Source organism: Triticum urartu, chromosome 5, assembly GCF_003073215.2.
Source record: "Triticum urartu cultivar G1812 chromosome 5, Tu2.1, whole genome shotgun sequence".
Lineage (NCBI taxonomy): Eukaryota > Viridiplantae > Streptophyta > Magnoliopsida > Poales > Poaceae > Triticum > Triticum urartu.
Genome location: NC_053026.1, coordinates 629,026,557 through 629,048,272, shown reverse-complemented (window position 1 = coordinate 629,048,272; position 21,716 = coordinate 629,026,557). Strand labels below are relative to the sequence as shown.

General features: G+C 46.7%; 1 protein-coding gene across 1 annotated transcript in view; it reads right to left on the bottom strand.

Moving 5' to 3' along the window:
* LOC125507571 (DEAD-box ATP-dependent RNA helicase 29) overlaps nt 1-21,236 on the bottom strand; it is a 44,111-nt gene extending 22,875 nt beyond the window's left edge. Inside the window, exon 1 of the mRNA XM_048672113.1 lies at nt 21,066-21,236. Within this exon, the coding sequence (XP_048528070.1) occupies nt 21,066-21,236 (171 nt within the window). The remainder of the gene's footprint in view (nt 1-21,065) is intronic.
* Between the last annotated feature and the right edge of the window lie 480 nt (nt 21,237-21,716).

Below are 21,716 nucleotides of genomic sequence, written 5' to 3'. Positions count from 1 at the left end.
ACCCCAAGTGACCAATGCGTGTCCCTGAAATACCATAAAGGGTTAATAAACCGGCGACTCTGTAAGAAGGCAGAGCCAATTCAGAAGGCAAGCTGGCTTACCAAAGATAGTAGTGGTCATGGCATGCACGTGCCGTTTTATGCTGGCCAGTTCATCCGTCACTGGTTTTAGTGCAGCCTCGGCATCCTCTGCTCGTTTGATCAAAGCGGACTTTTCAGTGGCCCAATCCGCCCATTTCTTCTTGAAGTTCTCCTTAAGTTGTTCCATGGCACTTAAAGCGCTGGCCAATTCCTCTTTTGCTTTGGAGGTTTCAGCCTGTTGGGTTTTCAGGTTTTCTTGAAGATCGATGACTTGGTTTTCTTCCGTCTTCAGCTCCGCATGCATGCATACAGATATATGCTTCAACAAATCGGTATAAGGATTCAAGTACCAACCACATAACAAGTTATGCGCTTAGCACTTGGGGGCTAATGCATATTCGATCTTCATCTTTCAATTGTTTACAAAGTCCCAAGATCAATACAAGTATTCAGCTTGGCACTTGGGGGCTAATGGCTATTTGATCATATATATTCTGATGCGGCAGTTTCAATTACTTAAAGTACCGGTTTAACTACGCTAAGTTGAACCGGCCCTTGGGGGCTACATCAGCGAATTTCAAAGCATCAAGATTTATATTATTAAGTCCCGGTTTGAAAGAATATTTCAGTTCATATTTATCTTTCATCATATTAACCAGACCGGCTTCATAGTCACGACTGGTATACAACCGGTTCAGATAGCCGGAATGGATATCTTGGGCGTTCAGAGCAGCGTAAGTCGTCAGATCAGCGTTCCACTTGCCTTTGCCAAAGGCATCAAATTCTTCCTTGGCAGAATGTTTGGATAAAGCGACAGGATTTCTTGGCTCGGTATGGCCAGTGCCAATAATGACAACCTCATCATCCGTGCTACCGCCGGTTTGCACTGGAGCTGTTGGCTTGTCAGTAGGTTTTGCTGGACCGGTGGAGCTTTCAATCCGGATGGAACCTGTGGGCTGATGGATAGGACCTGAGGTATCAGTAGGTCTCTCTTCAGCAATAAGATCATCATCTTGCTGCGGTGGATCGTTGGGAATATCCTCAGGAATAGCCGCTTCAGCATTAGGTGTCTTGCCTGCTTCAAGAACGACATCTTCTTCGGCCGTTTTGTCCAGGTGGGCCTTCTTGCTTGGCCTAGGTTTGGCCCTGAGAAGAATAATAAATCAAATACAACATATGTTCTAAGGCGATGTACTGCAAATATCACAATAAGTATAGCTTACCAAAGCACTGTTTTAAGCGGTGGGAGCTGAGTAGCCGATGACTCGCCAGAAGATGAGTGGGAAGTAACCTGGTAATCGGAGTCAGACGGATTAAGAGGTTGACGAAAGCAGCCCGCTTTAGGACAAGCACTGACAAGCCAATTAGAGACCTCTGAATGGCGTTTCTGAACCAGACTATTCGGTAAACCGGCGGAGGTAACTACCTGGCCGCTGTGCCGGGTTGTGCGACGAGCTTCGTATTGTTGGGTCTTCATAAGAAATTTAGGATCCAAATAAGCAAGAGGATGAGTGAAAGTGTGTTATATCGACTAGAGGGGGGGTGAATAGGCGATTTTTATGAAAGTCTTCAAAACGTGGGAGTTATGAAGACAAACAGTGAAGATTATGCCTATTACTATGCAGCGGAAGTTAGATTACACTAGGCTAGCCATGGTCATGTATTCAATAGAGTGAAAGAACAATAACAAACAGCTTCAGTGTAATAAGGATTAGGTAGGAAGAAGTTATGAAGCCAATCAGATCATACATTCACGTTGTGAAGACAAAAGATAGAGCAAGCATGCAATGGCTTCACAATGAGTAACAGTAAGAAAAGGAAGTGAAGATGAAACCAGTGACTCGTTGAAGACAATTATATGTTGGACCAGTTCCAGTTGCTGTGGCAACTGTACGTCTGGTTGGAGCGGCTAGGTATTTAAACCTTAGGACACACAGTCCCGGACACCCAGTCCTGAACACACAGTTCAGGACACCAAGTCCTCACCGTATTCTCCTTGAGCTAAGGTCACTTAGTCCTCGCCCAATCACTCTGGTAAGTCTTCAAGGTAGACTCCCAAACCTTCACAAACTTCGTTCACTGGCAATCCACAATGTCTCTTGGATGCTCTGAACGTGACGCCTAACCGTCTGGAGGATTCACAGTCCTCAAGTGTAATAAGTCTTCAGATCACACAGACACGAAGACTTAAGTGATGCCCAATTTACTCTGGCTCTGGATGGTTAGGGTTTCTCCTCACAAGGAATTTTCTCTCAAAGGCTTCGAGGTGGGTTGCTCTCAAACGACAAAAGCCGTGCACTAAAATCTGAGCAGCCAACCGTTTATGGTTGTGGGGGTGGGCTATTTATAGCCACTTGGCAACCCGACCTGATTTGTCCGAAATGACCCTGGGTCACTAAGGAACTGACACGTGTCTCAACGGTCAGATATCGAACTCTCATGGCAACTTTACTTGGGCTACAAGTAAAGCTGACTTGTCCGGCTCTGGACAAGATTTGCTCTCATTGTCTTCACTCGAAGACATAGGTTTTTGATTTAGGCATCACTTCAGTCATGTTCTCCTGGACCCCACTTAACAGTACGGTGGTTCCTATGACTCAACACAAAAGAAAAAGAACTACGAAAGATCTAAGTCTTCGAGCTCCATAGCTTCATAACGTGTCTTCTTTTGTCATAGTCTTCAATGTGAATATCTTCATATACCACCTTTTCTTCAATGTCTTCTCATACAATTTTAGGGGTCATCTCTGGTAGTAAAACCGAATCAATGAGGGACTTCTACCTGTGTTTTCCTGCAATTCTCACAAACACATTAGTCCCTCAACTAGGTTTGTCGTCAATACTCCAAAACCAACTAGGGGTGGCACTAGATGCACTTATAATCTCCCCCTTTTTGGTGATTGATGACAAACTAGTTGAAGTTTTCAACGGGGAATATAAAGTGTGAAGTTTGTAAAGGATAGGGAATTGTCTTCATAAGTTGCAAGGGCTCCCCCTGAAGATGTGCATATAAGTTAATTTGCTTTTGGAATGCAAATGCACATGGCAGGTTGTACTTGTGGAGATCCACTTCAGCTTATGATGACAATCCACTATGCATGTGAAAGTATATGAAGATAATGACATGCATAATGGAAAATGGACGTCTGCAGAATGAGATAAGTGCGGAATTTATTGTCGCACATGCGGAATTTATCTTCGCAAACAGAGTGGCAAAACAAGTAGCAGACGACCATCGAGTTTTAGTGTTTACAACTCAAAGAACCAAATGAAGCAAAAACAAGAGTTGTAAACACGAAGCAAAATATAACAAAACATAAGGCACCCGCCCATATTGACCCGCTTGAAGACTATAAACATCATATGCTTCTCCCCCTTTTGTCAGTAATGACCAAAAAGGTTTGAAGACATAGAGTTTTCTACGCGTTCCCAGGCGCATCAGGGTCGGTGGAGTTGTTTGGCGGTGCAGAGCTTGGATGTGCCGAAGCAGGTGGTGGTGATGTAGCATCGTCGTCTTCATCAATGATCCTTGCAGTAACTGTGGCAGCAGATGAAGAAAACTCAGAGTCTTCAAGTGATGGTGTGTTGCGCATCACAGCCCTTCTAGGAGGTGTGGTGTCAAACTTGAAGCGCTATGTGAAGCCATCCTCTTCAAGTTCAGCTTTAGTGCATATCATTGAGAGCCCTTTCCATGTACGACGGCAAGTCTCATGTGTAACGAAGGCATTCTTGGTGGCAAGGTTTCGAAGACGATTGACATCCACCAAGAGGCTCTTCATCTGACGCTTTAGCCAGTCGTGATGCCTATCTTACTTTTGGTGAAGGGCCACAAGAAGCTCTCGGTCAGTGAGAACACGAGCACGCTTCTTGGGTCTTGGAGCATTTGTGCTGTCTGTGGCTTCAGTAGATGCTGGTGCACGTGTAGTGCCAGCCAACGGATATACCCTGGATATGGCTTCAACACCTTCAACATTCTGCGTGAAGCTCTGGTGTTCTGCATTCTGAAGACTTATTGGTTGCTTGGCAGGTTCGAGATATATGGCTTCATCAGAGGTATCCACATCTGGCAAGAAGATCCGATGGTTTTAGGCTGAGGGTTGATACGAGATTGCAGAGTGCAGTTTGATTAGCCTCATCACCCAAGGAGCATAGAACTTCAAACCAAACAATTCTGAGCCTGACGCTGCAAGTTGGCGTATGAAGAGATCCTGTGCGTTGAAGCATTTGCCATGCAGGATATAGAATATGAGAGTCTTCATTGCACCCTCGATCTTGGCATGTGGTGAGTGTCCCTTAATGGGCCAGAGAGTCCGCCGGATGATGTGATATATTATCCTGGGCAGGTACTCTAGGTCTTCAACGAAGAACTCAGTTGGATAGGGTGCATCCTGAGGCAATGGCTTCATCATTGAGAGCATCTGACTCATATTTGGTTCAGGCCTTTGGAATATGCTTTCAATGGCTTCAGAATGTAGCTGACAGCCTTCCTCGAAGAATTCGCCAGGAGTGGGCAGACCGGTGAGTTCAATGATATTCAATGCATTGGCTTCATGATGGACATTGCTAGTCATCCACTCCAGGACCCATGTCTTCGGATCTCTGTTGTATCCTTTTATATGGAGAGTGGCATAGAACTGAAGCAGAAGCTCTTCATTCCAGTGTTCTTCATCAGTCACAAACGGCAGCAGACCCACTTGCTTGAAGCAATCCAAGGCTTCCTCAAGACATGGCAGACCGGCAATGGCTTCAACCTCAAGGCGCTTGTGCGGGAAGATGCGACCTTGGTTGTATAAGATGCATGAATAATAGCTGCGCTGAGAATAGCTCCAGAACCTGTCTGATACAATCCTTTCCCTTGAATAGGGGTTCTTGGAGCTGTTGAAAAATGTATTGTCTGCCTTGAAGCTGTTAATATCAAAGGAGCCAGGTGCTGATGCAGGACCTGGGAACCTTGAAAGCCTTGGGACTGGCTTCTGGACATGAGGCCTGTGCTCAATATGATAATCAAACTATGGACCTGCAGCAGACTCAGGAACAGAAGTGTCTAGCTCAGTAGCTTCGCTGTCCACTGAAGCATTTGGTGGGGCGGGCTCCACATTGGCTTCAGTGTTTGTGGTGGCAGCCGCAACATTTTCTTCCTCCACTTGTGTAGTTGGAGGAACAACCTCAGGCACGTTCTCTCGGAGAACTGCATCTTGATGGAGCGGGGGAGTGGGTTCTGGTGGTGCTTCTTTATTGTCTTCGGCTGATGCAGCCGGAATCTCTGCAGTATGGACTTGAGGCCTTGGACCTTTGTGAAGCCTACGGAATGCAGACGACGCATGTGGGGTTGGAGTGGGCTGGGCCTCAAAGTTTTCATCCTCCTGAGGGCGATCCGCCCATGACTCATCTTGTGCCATTGGCGTCAGAGGACGACAAATACTGATGAGTTCGCTTGTTTCAAGCGGAGGAAGGGCTATATCATCTTGTACATTGTCTTGGTGACCAATGTCTTCAGCAGCTATGGGGTCGGCTACTGGAATATCTTCAGCTTCAGGGGCCTCTGTGGGAGCAGGCTCATGAACTGTCAGTCGTCTCTCTGCATTGGGGTGAATGACAGAGAGGGGTTCAACCATCAAGGGCTCTGTGGGAGCAGCCCGAGATTTCTTGATCTTGCGCTTCTTTTTGCTGGAGGCAGTAGGAGAGGCTTCAGAGCTCTTCCTTTTTCTGGCTTCAGCCTCTGCAGTTCTTGTCTTCTTTAGCTCTAAAGCTGTTGACCGGCTCTTTGGCTTCGAGCCAGTCGTTGCAATGGGGAAGACAATTTGAGACGCTTCTTGCCTAGGTGCCTCTGGTTCATTCACAACAGGTTGCTTCTTCTTCTTCGCGGCCATCTTGGGGTCGATGCCAGGACGCCCAAGTGCCTTGCGCTTCTCGGCCTCATTGTAGGCCTGCACACATCGTTCTGCCAGAGACTTCATCCGCTCACGCGAACCTTGAGCTTCTGCATGCTTCTTCAGAAAATTTTCCTTTAGCTCATGCAGCATTTTTTTGAAGCTCTTCACTTCCTGTACGCTGAGCCTGGCCATGTGCTTCTTGAACTGAGCCTTTTCATGATCAATTTTCTGCTTCAGCTCAACAATGCGCTGAGCAATGGCCAGTTCTGAAGCAATTGCGCCTTGGAAGGCGACGCTGAGGCCAACAGGCAGCTGCAGATTTTCGAAGCTGATGTATGGTGAGGCAAACCATTCATCGATGAAGTTGTGGATGATGGCGACATCAAAAAGAGGTAAATTGTTGAAGATTTCAGCTTCTTCTTTGCTTTTGATAAGCTGCTCTAGAGCGTCATCTCCCAGATCTTCATCACTTGATAGATCAATGGCTTCGCTGCGCAGAATGGCAGCAGCAGTGAGCTCTTTGCCTGTTTGTTTCTGGGGCTCCTTTTCCTTCTGGGGCTTGGAGACGCGGGATATATCTTCAGAATGCACACTGACTTCAGGAGGTGCAGTTTTCAATGGCTTCGCCCTTGAGATTTTTGAGGCAGGGGCCGGCTTTGAAGCTTTTGGTTTCTTCGTCTGCTTTGGCTTCGGCACAGCAGGAGCTTCATCAGACTCAGAGTCAGCTAGAGGATCATTTACGGCAGTCCCTTGGACTAAGATGTGAGTGATCAGGCCCTCAAGATTGGCAAACGGACCGATGACATTGGGTTCCGCGTCACGTGTGCCATCTGCCCTTGGTGCGGAGGGACCAGGGTTGAAGTCTAACCCAAATTTCTTCTTGTTTAGCTTCGCTGACTGTTGAGCAAACTGAAAGTTGCGCTTGAAGAGATTGTCATCACGACACCAGAGGAGTGACGACGGATGCGCATCATCAGGCTGTGGTCCTCGGACCATGCATGGGTAGAAGCCTTGAGCAATGGCTTCATCTCTGGTTCTGGGTAAGAGATTCTTGAAACGGATGTCCCCCCATGGTCTCCTGATGGCACTTTTCTCAGCATACTCCTCAGTGACGAAGCGGTATTTGAACCACTGTTCTGGCCAATAGCGTCGAATCCATTGGATTCGGGTCTTGCGCTGCCCATAGCTCTCTTCTGGATCTGTTTTGTACATTTCTGCCAAGTCTTCAGGCAGATCCTTGGAAGTTCCCTCACGTCTCTGTCTGCCCCCCTTCCTTGCTGCTGCTTCTGAAGCCATAAACTAACTTGAAAGGCTTCAAAACTTTCAAAGGCTTCAAAGGCTTTCTTTTTCTGGACCAACAGGAACTGGCTTCAGGAGAGTTTATGTGATGCTGTAGGAATTCTGAAAATGAATGCAGACTATGAGAACCGAAGGATTCTCCCACGGACATGTACCTGTGACAGCATTAAGGTGCGAGGGAAGGGGAAGAGGTCATATGCATTCTCAGAAGGTTTTGAAGATTAATCAGTTTAGAAGACATTGACCTCATCGTGCAAAGACATTCACTCATAGATAAGAAGTTGGTTCCAGATTTGTACGAACCCACAGATCAGTACAAGTGAGGAATCTAACTACTTTATGAAGCACAAGTGAATATACTAGGCATGTTATGAGATGCAGTGAGAGATCTAACTAGTGTGAAGAGAAACTTCTTATGGTAGAAAGTGACAGAACCATGAGATCAAAAGAGGCTGTAAAAAGAAGTTTTATTTACCACACTGGAACTGCTAGACGGAAGGGAGTTGATGCCGAGCAGTTCAGTCCTCTGTGCCCTAACTTGGCGACAGAAAACACCTACGGCGACGGCGGAGAGGACGATGTCCGCGGTCGGCGTGAGGACGGCGTTGGAGAGGTTGCGGCAGCGAAGCGCTTCGTCTCCGGCGTCGTCGAGTGCTAGCGGTGGCGCTAGGGTTCGTGCGAGTGTGGAAGAAGGAGATAATGACCGCGGTAAGTGTGAATTTATAGGCTTAGGGGCGGCACTGTGCTATTACACAGGTGCCCCTGGCGGTTCGCATTTGAGGAATGCGTGGCCAGTTAGCGGAAGTTTGGGGTTTGTTCCACGTCCCACGTGCGCCTAAATTGTCGGGCGGTTGTTCCTGCTTCTCCGGATTTTATGTGGAGGAATGAGCATTAAAAACGGACTTTATGGTTGTCACTATATCTTCAGCTGACAAGGACACAGTGAAGACATTCGACAGTTTCAATGGAATGCATATGACTTGGAGAGATAGAATTTGAGATAGAAAGCATAGAGAGATTAGGGTCCGATCACATTCACTTAGTTCAAAAGATTCAACCAAGAATACATAGCTATAAGTGAATGTTGTAGAGGATAGAACACTAGTATGTATATATCTACATAATCAATGTAGTGAAGATAATCATGAAGACATGTTGAGTTTGAAGCCAAACCAAATGTGAAGATATTGCAAGGTAACGCCATGAGTGAAACACTTCAAAATGGAACGTTTGGTGGTGGCGTTACCCACCGTATAGGAAGTATTAGACCCAGACACGGCGCACAATTATCGTGGCGCTCCGAAGTCAAATTCACATTAATGTATTCACACTTAGAAGGTATGTCTTCATTGATTGAAGATATACTTTACTTTGTGTGTTGCACATCTAAGTCATCAATATGCATAAGTGTTTGGATGTGTGCCTGATCATAGGACATTTGAGGATTCCAGGATATTTAGCTCACACCGTAACTTGCGAAACCTCTTCTCATCCAAGGGCTTGGTGAAGATATCTGCCAATTGCTCTTCAGTGTTGACGTGTATGATATCAATGTCTTCTTTCACAACATGATCTCTGAGAAAGTGATGATGAATTTCAATATGCTTTGTCTTCGAGTGCTAAACTGGGTTGTTGGCAATCTTGATGGTGCTTTCGTTGTCGCAGTAAAGTGGCACTTGCTTCAGATGAATGCCATAGTCCTTGAGTGTTTGCTTCATCCACAGAAGCTGAGCGCAGCAAGATCCAGCAGCAATGTATTCAGATTCAGCAGTGGAGAGAGATACACAGTTCTGCTTCTTTGAAGACCAACATACAAGTGATCGTCCCAGAAAGTGACATGTGCCTGATATAGACTTTCGATCAACCTTGTCACCAGCATAATCAGCATCCGAAAATCCAACCAAATCAAACTCTGAGCCCTTTGGGTACCATAATCCTAGAGTTGGGGTGTGAGCCAAATATCGAAGAATTCGCTTCACAGCTAAGTGATGCGACTCCTTTGGTGCCGCTTGAAATCGAGCACACATGCAAACACTAAGCATAATATCTGGCCTAGATGCACATAAATAAAGCAAAGACCCAATCATGGAGCGGTATACCTTTTGATCGAACTCTTTACCATTGTCGTCAGGACCTAGATGATGTTTGGCTGGCATTGGTGTTGTGAAGCCTTTGCAGTCTTGCATATCGAACTTCTTTAGGCAATCTTTGAGATACTTCTCTTGAGATATGAAGATGCCATTGCGTTGTTGTTGTATTTGAAGACCAAGGAAGAACTTCAACTCCCCCATCATGGACATCTGATATTGCTCTTGCATCATATATCCAAACTCTTCACTATACTTCTGATTGGTGCAGCCGAAGATAATGTCATCCACATATATTTGGCACACAAACAGTTCACCATCATATGTCTTCGTGAAAAGAGTGGGATCCAGGGAACCAGGTATGAAGCCTTTGCTCTTCAGGAAGTACTTGAGTGTGTCATACCAGGCCCTAGGGGCTTGTTTGAGGCCATATAGTGCCTTGTTGAGCTTGTATACCATGTCAGGATGTTTTGGATTTTCAAAGCCAGGCGGTTGTGCAACATACACTTCTTCTTCAATCTTGCCATTGAGAAAGGCACTTTTCACATCCATTTGATATAGAAGTATGTTATGATGATTTGCATAGGCCAGCAGTATGCGTATGGCTTCAAGCCTAGCCACAGGAGCAAATGTTTCATCGAAGTCAATGCCCTCCACTTGAGTATATCCTTGAGCAACGAGACGAGCTTTGTTTCTGACAACTTGACCATGCTCATCTTGTTTGTTGCGGTATATCCATTTAGTGCCTATAATGTTGTGCTTCCGTGGATCAGGACGCTTAACCAGTTCCCATACATTATTCAGCTCAAACTGTTGAAGCTCTTCTTGCATAGCTTGAATCCATTCAGGTTCCATAAAGGCTTCTTCAACTTTCTTGGGTTCTGATATTGATACGAATGCGAAGTGCCCACAGAAATTTGCTAGCTGAGTTGCCCTTGAACGAGTGAGTGGACCAGGTGCATTGATGCTATCAATTATTTTGTCAATCTGCACTTCATTGGCAACACGAGGATGTACAGGGCGAAGACTTTGCTCTTGCTGATCTGTGTTGTTGTTGGGAGGAATGTCTTCAGGCCTTTCAATGTCTTCATGTTGATCAGGTGCTGAGATGATAAGTTCTTCTTCAGGATGAGCTTCAGAAGGTATAATCTCTCCAGTTCCCATAAGCTTGATTGATTCACTAGCTGGAACTTCATCTAGAACATTTGGCAGTTGCTCTCTTTGTGAACCATTTGTCTCATCAAACCGCACATCCACTGTTTCAACCACTTTGTAATGGAAGAGATTGAAGACTCTGTAGGAGTGTGAATCCTTTCCATATCCAAGCATAAAGCCCTCATGTGCTTTTGGTGCAAACTTTGAGGTGTGGTGTGGGTCTTTGATCCAGCACCTTGCTCCAAATACTCTGAAGTAATTGACATTTGGCTTCTTGCCAGTTAGGAGTTCATACGATGTCTTGTTAAGAAGCTTGTGAAGATAAACACGATTGATTGTATGGCATGCATTGTCAATGGCTTCTGTCCAGAATTTTCTTGGAGTCTTGTATTCATCTAGCATTGTTCTGGCCATCTCAATGAGTGTTCTGTTCTTGCGTTCGACGACGCCGTTTTGCTGTGGCGTGTACGGAGCTGAGAATTCATGTGTGATGCCCAAGGTATCAAGATATGTATCAAGGCCAGTGTTTTTGAATTCAGTGCCATTGTCACTTCTGATGTGCTTTATCTTGGTGCCAAAATTGTTCATAGCTCGATTTGCGAAGCGTCTGAAGACATCCTGCACTTCAGTCTTGTAAAGGATTATGTGCACCCAATTATATCTAGAGTAATCATCAACAATGACAAAGCCATAGAGGCAAGCAGAAGTAGTAAAAGTTGAGTAGTGAGTGGGACCGAAAAGATCCATGTGGAGCAGTTCGAAGGGTTGTGTAGTAGTCATGATTGTCTTCGAAGGATGTTTTGCCCTTGTCATCTTCCCTGCTTCACAGGCACCGCATAAGTGATCTTTGTTGAACTTGACGCCCTCGATGCCTATGACATGCTTCTTCTTCGCAAGGGTGTGGAGGTTCCTCATGCTAGCATGCCCAAGCCTCCGATGCCAAAGCCAGCATTCTGAAGCTTTTGCAAGAAGACATACTGCAAGTTGTGGCCCTGCTGAAAAATCTACCACGTACAAATCACCCTTTCGGTACCCTTCAAACACTAGAGACTTGTCAGATTCCATTAGTACTAGGCAGCGATATTTTCCAAACATTACAATCATGTTCAAATCGCAAAGCATTGAGACAGACATTAAGTTGAAGCCAAGGGATTCAACAAGCATGACTTTATCCATGTGTTGATCCTTTGAGATTGCAACTCTACCTAGACCCAATACCTTACTTTTACCAGTGTCAGCAAATGTGATGTGGCTCTTGTCGGATGGACGTAAGGTTGAGTCCATAAGAAGGCTTCTTTTGCCAGTCATGTGATTTGTACACCCACTGTCAATAATCCATTCTGAAGACTTTGAAGTCGCTGGTGTCGTACCCTACAGTGCAGTTAGGGGGATAGGCTTCACGAAGAGAATTGTGAAGCAAAAACATTCGACGAACCAGTGGGTTATGAAAACTTAGATCCAGATTAGGACTAATAGGGAGAGTAGCATGCGATTCAGGAACGAAGTACATAATGATGCCATTCGGGCATTTTATCTTGCGCCCTACAAGATTTTTAAGGTCCCCAGCAATAGCGTCAAAAGATTTTGTTTTTTTGCTGGAGACCTTTCCCTGCAAAAGAGAGTTAAGCTTTCTTAACCACCCACATCTTCAAGGGTGGCTTAGAAGCAATAAGTCTAAGTGCAGCATCTGAGAATTTTGGCTTTGAAGCCTTAGCAAACAGTCTAGCAGGTGGACAATAATACTCATAGGAATAAGCAGAATAATTTTTGGTCATATGAACATGACGATTTGAAGAACCGCTCTCATATTCATATGCCTGAGTATGGTTTCCCTGCAAAACATTTGCGTTAGTGTGACTTAGGTGAGTCCTCTGTTTGTATGAAGCCTTTGGACCATATGAAGCCTTTGGTCTGATGTTTGTCTTCTTTAAGTGAGGTGTCATGAAGATATTCACAGGAAGATTTTCCAGACACCTTTTCAGAACCCAGATCTTCTTCATAGGCGGTCCATTCCTGTAGTTAGTACCAATGTACCTGGCAACCACTTCACCATTTTGATTCTCAAACAGTTTATAGTTTGCATCAAAGGATTCATCAATGATAATGGGGTTAGCACAAGTGAAGCCAGATAAATTGGATGGATCTGCTGAAAGTTCCTTTGCAGCAACCCATGTGGTTTTGGGGTACTGCTCAGGTTTCCAGTAAGAGCCATCTGCATTTATTTTCCTCACGAACCCAACACCCTCTTTCCTAGGGTTTCGGTTCAGAATCTGCTTCTTGAGGACATCACATAATGTCTGATGTCCTTTAAGACTTTTGTACATCCCTGTTTCAAGCAATGTCTTCAACCTAGCATTCTCATCAGCAATAGCAGTGGTATCCTCAGCAGAGGGGTTAGTTACCACATCAACAGTTGAAGATATTGCAACAGCAGTAGCAGTGGAACATTCAGCAACAGAAGTAGCATTATCACGCTCAATGCATTTAAGACATGGTGGTTCAAATCCTTCCTGAGCTGGACTGATCTGTTCGGTGCGAAGTGACTCATTCTCCTTTTGAAGATCTTCATGAGCCGCTCTCAATTTCTCAAGTTCTTGCTTCCTTTGAAGATAATCATAGGAAAGCTTTTCATGAGTTGTTGAGAGAGTATCAAGTCGATCTTCAAGTTCCTGATACTTAACGTGAAGGTTTTTTATGTCTTCAATTAAGGATTCAGATCGAGTCATTTCGGCACCCAACAGATCATCGCTTCTGTCTAACAGTTTTTGAATATGTTCCATAGCTTTCTGTTGTTCAGTTGCAATTTTAGCAAGTGTTTTGTAGCTGGGTTTTGAATCACAGTCAGAGTCATCGTCACTAGATGTTTGATAGCGAGTAGTGCGTGTGTTTACCTTGGCACCGCGTGCCATGAAGCAGTAGGTAGGAGTGGAGTCGTTCTTGTCATTTGCGTCGGTGTCGGTGATGCAGTCATTGTCTTCAGTATTAAAGATGGACTTGGCGACGTATGCTGTAGCCAGACTCGCAATGCCAGAATCAGACTCCTCCTCAGACTCCACCTCTGCCTCCTCAGATGCGGACTCCTCCTCTGAATCCATCTCCTTGCCAACAAACGCACGTGCCTTGCCAGATGAGCTCTTCTTGTGTGATGAAGACTTTGAAGAAGACTTGGAAGAAGACTTTGAGTATTTCTTCTTCTTCTTGTCGTCAGAATCATATTCCTTGCTCTTCTTCTTCCTTCTGTTCTCATTGTCCCACTGTGGACACTCAGAGATGAAGTGTCCAGTTTTCTTGCACTTGTGACATGTTTTCTTCTTGTAGTCATGAGCAGAAGCTTCATCATTCCTTGAGCTTGATCGTGAAGATTTTATGAAGCCTTTCTTCTTGGTGAATTTTTGGAACTTCTTCACTAGCATTGCAAGTTCTCTTCCAATGTCTTCAGGATCATCAGAACTGCAGTCAGATTCTTCTTCAGATGAGGAAACAGCTTTTGCCTTCAAGGCACGAGTTCGCCCATGGTTTGGACCGTAGATATCTCTTATCTCAGAAAGCTGAAACTCATGTGTGTTGAGCCTCTCAAGTATGTCAGACGGATCGAGTGTCTTGAAATCAGGACGTTCTTGAATCATCAGGGCCAGGATGTCAAACGAACTATCAAGTGATCTCAGTAGCGTCTTGACGATTTCATGTTTGGTGATCTCAGTGGAGCCGAGGGCTTGAAGCTCATTTGTGATGTCAGTGAGCCGATCAAATGTGTGCTGGACATTCTCATTGTCATTTCGCTTGAAGCGGTTGAAGAGGTTGCGAAGAACACTGATTCTTTGATCCCTCTGGGTTGAGACGCCTTCATTGACCTTGGAGAGCTAGTCCCAGACCAGCTTGGATGTCTTCAAAGCACTCACACGGTCATACTGTCCTTTTGTCAGATGACCACAGATGATATTTTTGGCAGTAGAGTCCAGTTGAGTGAACTTCTTGACATCAGCAGCAGTGACACCTTCTTCAGCCTTGGGAACGCCGTTCTCGACGACATACCATAGGTCGACGTCAATGGCTTCAAGATGCATGCGCATCTTATTCTTCCAGTAGGGATATTCAGTTCCATCGAAGACGGGGCACGCAGCGGAGACTTTGATTATCCCTGCAGTCGACATAGCTAAAACTCCAGGTGGTTAAACCGAATCACACAGAACAAGGGAGTACCTTGCTCTGATACCAATTGAAGTGCGTTATATCGACTAGAGGGGGGGTGAATAGGCGATTTTTATGAAAGTCTTCAAAACGTGGGAGTTATGAAGACAAACAGTGAAGATTATGCCTATTACTATGCAGCGGAAGTTAGATTACACTAGGCTAGCCATGGTCATGTATTCAATAGAGTGAAAGAACAATAACAAACAGCTTCAGTGTAATAAGGATTAGGTAGGAAGAAGTTATGAAGCCAATCAGATCATACATTCACGTTGTGAAGACAAAAGATAGAGCAAGCATGCAATGGCTTCACAATGAGTAATAGTAAGAAAAGGAAGTGAAGATGAAACCAGTGAATCGTTGAAGACAATTATATGTTGGACCAGTTCCAGTTGCTGTGGCAACTGTACGTCTGGTTGGAGCGGCTAGGTATTTAAACCTTAGGACACACAGTCCCGAACACCCAGTCCTGAACACACAGTTCAGGACACCAAGTCCTCACCGTATTCTCCTTGAGCTAAGGTCACTTAGTCCTCGCCCAATCACTCTGGTAAGTCTTCAAGGTAGACTCCCAAACCTTCACAAACTTCGTTCACTGGCAATCCACAATGTCTCTTGGATGCTCTGAACGCGACGCCTAACCGTCTAGAGGATTCACAGTCCTCAAGTGTAATAAGTCTTCAGATCACACAGACACGAAGACTTAAGTGATGCTCAATTTACTCTGGCTCTGGATGGTTAGGGCTTTTCTCCTCACAAGGAATTTTCTCTCAAAGGCTTCGAGGTGGGTTGCTCTCAAACGACAAAAGCCGTGCACTGAAATCTGAGCAGCCAACCGTTTATGGTTGTGGGGGTGGGCTATTTATAGCCACTTGGCAACCCGACCTGATTTGTCCGAAATGACCCTGGGTCACTAAGGAACAGACACGTGTCTCAACGGTCAGATATCGAACTCTCATGGCAACTTTACTTGGGCTACAAGTAAAGCTGACTTGTCTGGCTCTGGACAAGATTTGCTCTCATTGTCTTCACTCGAAGACATAGGTTTTTGATTTAGGCATCACTTCAGTCATTCTGACTGGTTCTCCTGGACCCCACTTAACAGTACGGTGGTTCCTATGACTCAACACAAAAGAAAAAGAACTACGAAAGATCTAATTCTTCGAGCTCCATAAGCTTCATAACGTGTCTTCTTTTGTCATAGTCTTCAATGTGAATATCTTCATATACCACCTTTGTCTTAATGTCTTCATACAATTTTAGGGGTCATCTCTGGTAGTAAAACCGAATCAATGAGGGACTTCTACCTGTGTTTTCCTGCAATTCTCACAAACACATTAGTCCCTCAACTAGGTTTGTCGTCAATACTCCAAAACCAACTAGGGGTGGCACTAGATGCACTTACAATGAGAAAATTTAACTTTCCGGTTTGCCTGGCGGATTTTTTGTGAAGGCAAAGTTTCTGAATCGGAAGAGAGAATAATTACCTCTGCAACATCCGCGTGGCTGGCTTCGGCATCATCCTGACAAATATCATCATCAAAAAGACGCATGAAAAATAAACCAAGTGAGTCAAGCTCTACCTCAAAGTCCGGATTATCCACATCATCATCAGGGGGCGGATTAGAAGATGCAGTGGTTCTTTTCCTGTGGGCAGTCTTCTTCACAGCTTTAGTCTTTTGCCGGGTTGCTCTTTCCGGTTTGTCTGGTTTTTCTGGTTTCTCCCGCGGCAGTTTTTTGCTCCAAAACGGATCATTGCCCTGATTATGCAGACACTGATATTAAACAATGACCAGACATATCAATAACAGATTCAGCAAAGAGAAAAATCAAAGTCTTACAGCTAGCGGTTTGTTGGTGGCACAGAAGGGAAGCAGGCCGGTTCTAGCGCAGACGTGTTCCGGTTCATTCAGCATCTTATTCACAGCCTCTGTGATTTCTTCATCGGAGAGCTGGATTTTTGAATGTCGCAGTGGGTCATCAACACTGTCAGTATACTCGCACATCAAATCGGAGCGCTGACTAAGGGGCAGTATGCTCCATGATATCCAACAGCGAGCGAGATCAACCCCTGTTAAACCGTTGGCCATAAAGGCTCTGAGCTTTGACAGTTGGGGAGCATATTTGCTTCTCTCCTGGGCAGTCAATCTTTGAGGAAAAGGGTGTGTATTGCTGAGCCGCTCCGGACGAAAGCCAGGCAAGGGATTCTCACCAGCAGGGGAGGTGTCTTTGCAGTAGAACCATGTCTGATTCCACTCCTTGGGGTGACTGTGCAGCTTGGCGTGAGGGTATGTGACCTCTTTTCTTTTCTGAATCGCCACGCCACCCAACTCTGTATTAGAGCCATCAGTAAACTCAGTACGGCGGTTTAGATGGAAAATGTCTCTGAACAATTCCACTGTGGGCTCCTCTTGAAAGAACACCTCACAGAGTACTTGGAAGTGACACATATTTGTAACAGAGTTGGGGCCAGTGTCTTGCGGATGAAGTTGGAAATCGGCTAAAACATCCCGGTAAAATTTAGAACCGGGCGGCTTAAAGCCCCGGGCTAAGTGATCTACGAAAACAACAACCTCTCCTTCTCGAGGTGTGGGAGGGCATTCTTTGCCAGGAGCCCTCCAATGGATGGTATCTTTGCTGCCTTAAGCGCCAATCAGGACTAAATCGTCCAATTGATCCTCTGTGACGCGAGAAGGAACCCAATTGCACTCATATACTTGCTTGTCCATGATGGAATCTGCAAGGTAGAAGATCCCGGTTCAAAAATGCATTTGATCAAGGTACGTTGGTATGTGCACTGTTAAACCAGAGACAGAACTATCTGAACCGGAGTTTCATGAAGCAACCAACATCTGGCGGTTCAATAAGGGGACTAATGGCATATACCGGTTTGGAAAATTTTCTATAAGGTTAAACCGCCTGATCTAAGCATTGAAAAGCTGAGATTGCGGATGGACAAGTACGCAGAAACATATTTCACAAGATTTCTTTACAGCATTGGATCTGAAGCAAGTTCAGAAAAAAAAATGCTTAGAGGTTCAAAGGAGCAGTACCGAACCAATGAGCAAAACGTTCATATAGATCTATGGTTTGAGATGCATAAGTGAAGGCGAAGGTCAAACAAACTATCATTGCACAGAGTAAAGATTTGCGGATTCATCTAAAGATCTATCGTATGAGCAAGATGCAGACGATGAACACTGAAGAACTGCGAAACCCTAGGCCAGATCTACGGGGGAAAGGATAGAAGGTTTACCAGAGCTGAGGAAGATGCGGAAGGTTGCCGCGATGTTCTGGTGCGCTCAGGTTGATGCAACGGCCAAGGATGAGGCAGAGGTCGACGGCGGCGGCGGAGCTCCGAGGCTGGCGACGCGAGGAAGACGAAGAAGGCACAGAAGGAGAAAAGAAATGACCCTTCGGTCCTATTTATAAGGCGAAAGAACACGAGTCACGCGCGACAATCAAGGGGCCACAAAACGGAGCCGTCGCCTCGATTTCCGCCGATCTATTAAACAAAGAAGCATAATGGATAGCTTCGTTATGACAGGTGACGTCACTCCGGTTTACAGCAGTCAGAGAAGATGACATCATGGCGGTTTAACAATTTATAAAAAGATGTTGAAGATGAAGCTTTTATTAAAGGATTGACATGAACCCGTTCAAATCAATCTGGGGCCTAATGTTGGGGATATTACTACTGGGCGTAAACCGGCCTATCTGGGCTGGGTTAACTTCGTCAGTAGTTAAGTATGTTAAAGCCCAAGAAGACAGAGGAGGGTTCAAGGCCCATGGTCGGTTCAAGGCCTGTAGCCGTAAATCGGCGTTAGTAGTTAACCTGTATTGTAAGTTAGGAATAAGTAGAGACCAAACCGGACACATCTATGAGCCGGTATTGGGACTCCGTAAGCCGACGGGAGTCACCCGTGTATATAAGGGGACGACCCGGCGGCGGTTCAAGGACAACAGACAACAACTCGAGACATAGGCGAAGCTTGTTTGCTCCCTAGTCATCGAAACCCCATCAATTCCATAACAACTAGACGTAGGCTTTTACCTTCATCGAAGGGGCCGAACTAGTATAAACTCTCTTGCGTCCTTGTGTCCGCCTTAACCCCTTCAAGCTAACCCGTCGCGATGGCTCCACGACTAAGTCCTTTCTCTAGGACATCTGCCGTGACAAAACCACGACACCAGCCGCCCGTGCTTGTGCCTGGAGAGCTCCCTTGGCCCGCCATTGCCAAAAGGACCAAGCTCCGTTGCCATGTTTGCACTTTTGGACTGAACCCCTAACCTCACATGAACATCCAGCCACCCAGTCTGCCATGTTTGCCAAGCACAGCACAAGCACGAAGGCCAAGCATGCACGCGTAGCACACTCAAGGTCTGAGCATACTCGACGAACGGTTCACCGGCCTCGGTGCGGCAGGCTCAACGACCCGCGTCGACGTCGCCAGCGCCAGTGATCTCGACTTCTTTTTTGCGTCAGTCCCGCGCCCGCCGGCCTCGTTTCCCCCATCGCCTCCCTCCCGCCGGCGCGCGTGGCGAACGCGGCGAGGCAGCTCGAGGCGCCCATCGGAGCTGGGCAGGAGCGATGCCATATTCACCATGAGGACGCACCTTGGGCACCTCTCCTGAGCCCCGGCGACCGCACACTTGGCTATGATCTCCGCGGCGCTAGCGCCAACAACCTCAACCTGGATGAATGGTCAGAGCCACTACTTGCCCGACGCGATATGCTTGCTCATCAAGAACATTGCATCGCGGGGCACAAGTCAACAACCTATAGTCAAAACCAGCTGCAATCCTTCCCAAAAACACCCGAGGGGCTTATTGATCCGGTATTGCAGGTTTTTTTTTTTTTGGGGGGGGGTGTGATTTAACCGGTTTTAGACTTTGGGGGGAATTTGATCCAGCTAGATGGGATTTGAGGGGGGGAGGGGGGGGGGGGGGGGGTGGTTATACTTTCTTCTTTCCTAAATGATAAGTGGCACTCGTCAGGATTCTTGGACTTGGGCCCAAACGCTTTGTCCGCTGACCATCTCACTACACTAATATTGATGCATAGGGCTTGACACGTCATCTTCATGAATCGTTCGATACAAAGGTCGACCGAACCGAACACATCGTCCCACCAGTCCAACACTCCTCTTTCTCCTCTATCTACTCCTCAATCCCCATTGTTTGATCCCATCTACTAATACACTGGCGAGCCGCGGTGGCCGGTGTGACCACGGCGGCGAGCAGTTTGGTGGCGGGTTCAATCCGGACGAGGATGGGGAGGCTACCGCCATGGGGCTCTGCGGTCGGACAACGCCTCTGCTACGCGAGGGGCCCCGTGTTGCCGGGAGAGCCACGCCTGCGCGTGCGATGTCCCGTGTGCGATGGTGGCTCCGGGCGAGGGCTGGACAAGGCAGGCGCGGGTGGACGTGGAGGCCGCCTTCATCCCGGCGAGATGCAGTTTCGCCGCCGCCGTACGTCGTAGAGCTGCAGGCGCTCATCGACGAGTGCCTCCGTGCTTTTCTTTTTTGCTTCTCCTCCTTGCTCATATCCAGGCGCCGGCGGCCAGAGATGGCTCGCGCCGACGCCACGATGGCTCTGCTCGGGGGCGCCCCTATGACTGTGTTCCTAATCTGCAACCCTACAGCAGTATCAGCAAGAGGAGCAAGCCGAAGGCGTGGAGCAATTCTTCGATCATGTACATCATATTTCATCTCAATGCTTAAATCCGGAAAATCCATCAGCGAAGAGCTTTTTAGAGTGAGCAGTGCTTTGACTCCTATGTCATTCCCCGTCAATGCTTATCAGTCATCCCGTGCATAACTGCCTGTTAAGAACATTCACGTAATGGCAATTCCACATTAATTTGTTCAATCCCATGGCAAATTTCTAATAAAATGTATCCTTAATCACGTCAATTTCTGTACACGGTAAATGATGGACATGACAATTACACATTATTTTTTTGTTCAAAGTTCATGGAACTCGTTTATACTTTGGCAAATTCGTATCTCGTCGCACGGAAAATTCTACAACAAAAATGGTGGCCATGTCTCTTGGTATATACTAGCAAATTTTACAACAAAACCTTTTTCTATGCTTTTAACATGGCAAAAATTGTTAGTGAATTTGCCACGAGCAAATTCTCTTGATGTCCCACGGCAAATCTCCTTCAAGTTTATGCCGGGCGGAAAAGGTGAGCGTCCAGGGCACTTACGGTTTTGTGTGTCTGACATAGTGGCCCTGACTGAAAATGCTCCGCTGGACTCGGTGGGCAGGCATTCCTAGCAATCGTCTACATATAGTTGGCCCCACAAACTATAGTCTTCTGCCGTTTCCCTGCCGCTTTTCGGGTCAACTTTGCCGTCCTCCACGAGAGCACGCACCTGGTCGTTGCCGTCTCCTGCCAGTGTCTTGACAGCGCCGTGCGTGCTGCCGTCGCGCTCGAGCGCGTGGGCGCTGCCGCCCGCTGGCAAGCGGCTCCGTCGTCCACACCTCAGGCAGTTTGTGCTGCAGCGTCCATGGCCACCACACAGAGAGCACGGGAAGACGGGCATCTAACCGTAGAGGTTGGTCATAAGATCTTCGTCACCAAAAAATGCTGCACGCACCACCGAGGGTGTGTAGGTCTGCATGCATGTTGCCGTGTCGTTAGCGACGACATCCTCCGCGAACGCATGGCCGTCCGGAGCGACGGGAGGACGACCTCGACTTCCTTCGCTTGGCGCCGTCCGCCGAGCTGCGCTCATCCGCGAGCGCACCATCGCTCTCTACGGGCACGCCGTCGTGCAGGTTGACGACGTCGTCCGCAAGCGCCCTGCAGGACGCCGGCCTCCACGGGCACGCTGTCGTGCAGGTTGACTGTTGGGACGAACCCCGGACCAGCCTCTCTCTCACTCGCTCAGACAAAGATGAAAGAAGAACCACACTATTTTTTTTCCCGGTGCACAAATGCCTCGCCGTACGAACGACGCTTTTTTCTCTGAGCTCGAACTCTGGCTCGGCATATATCGGCACCAAATACACACGGGAGACCT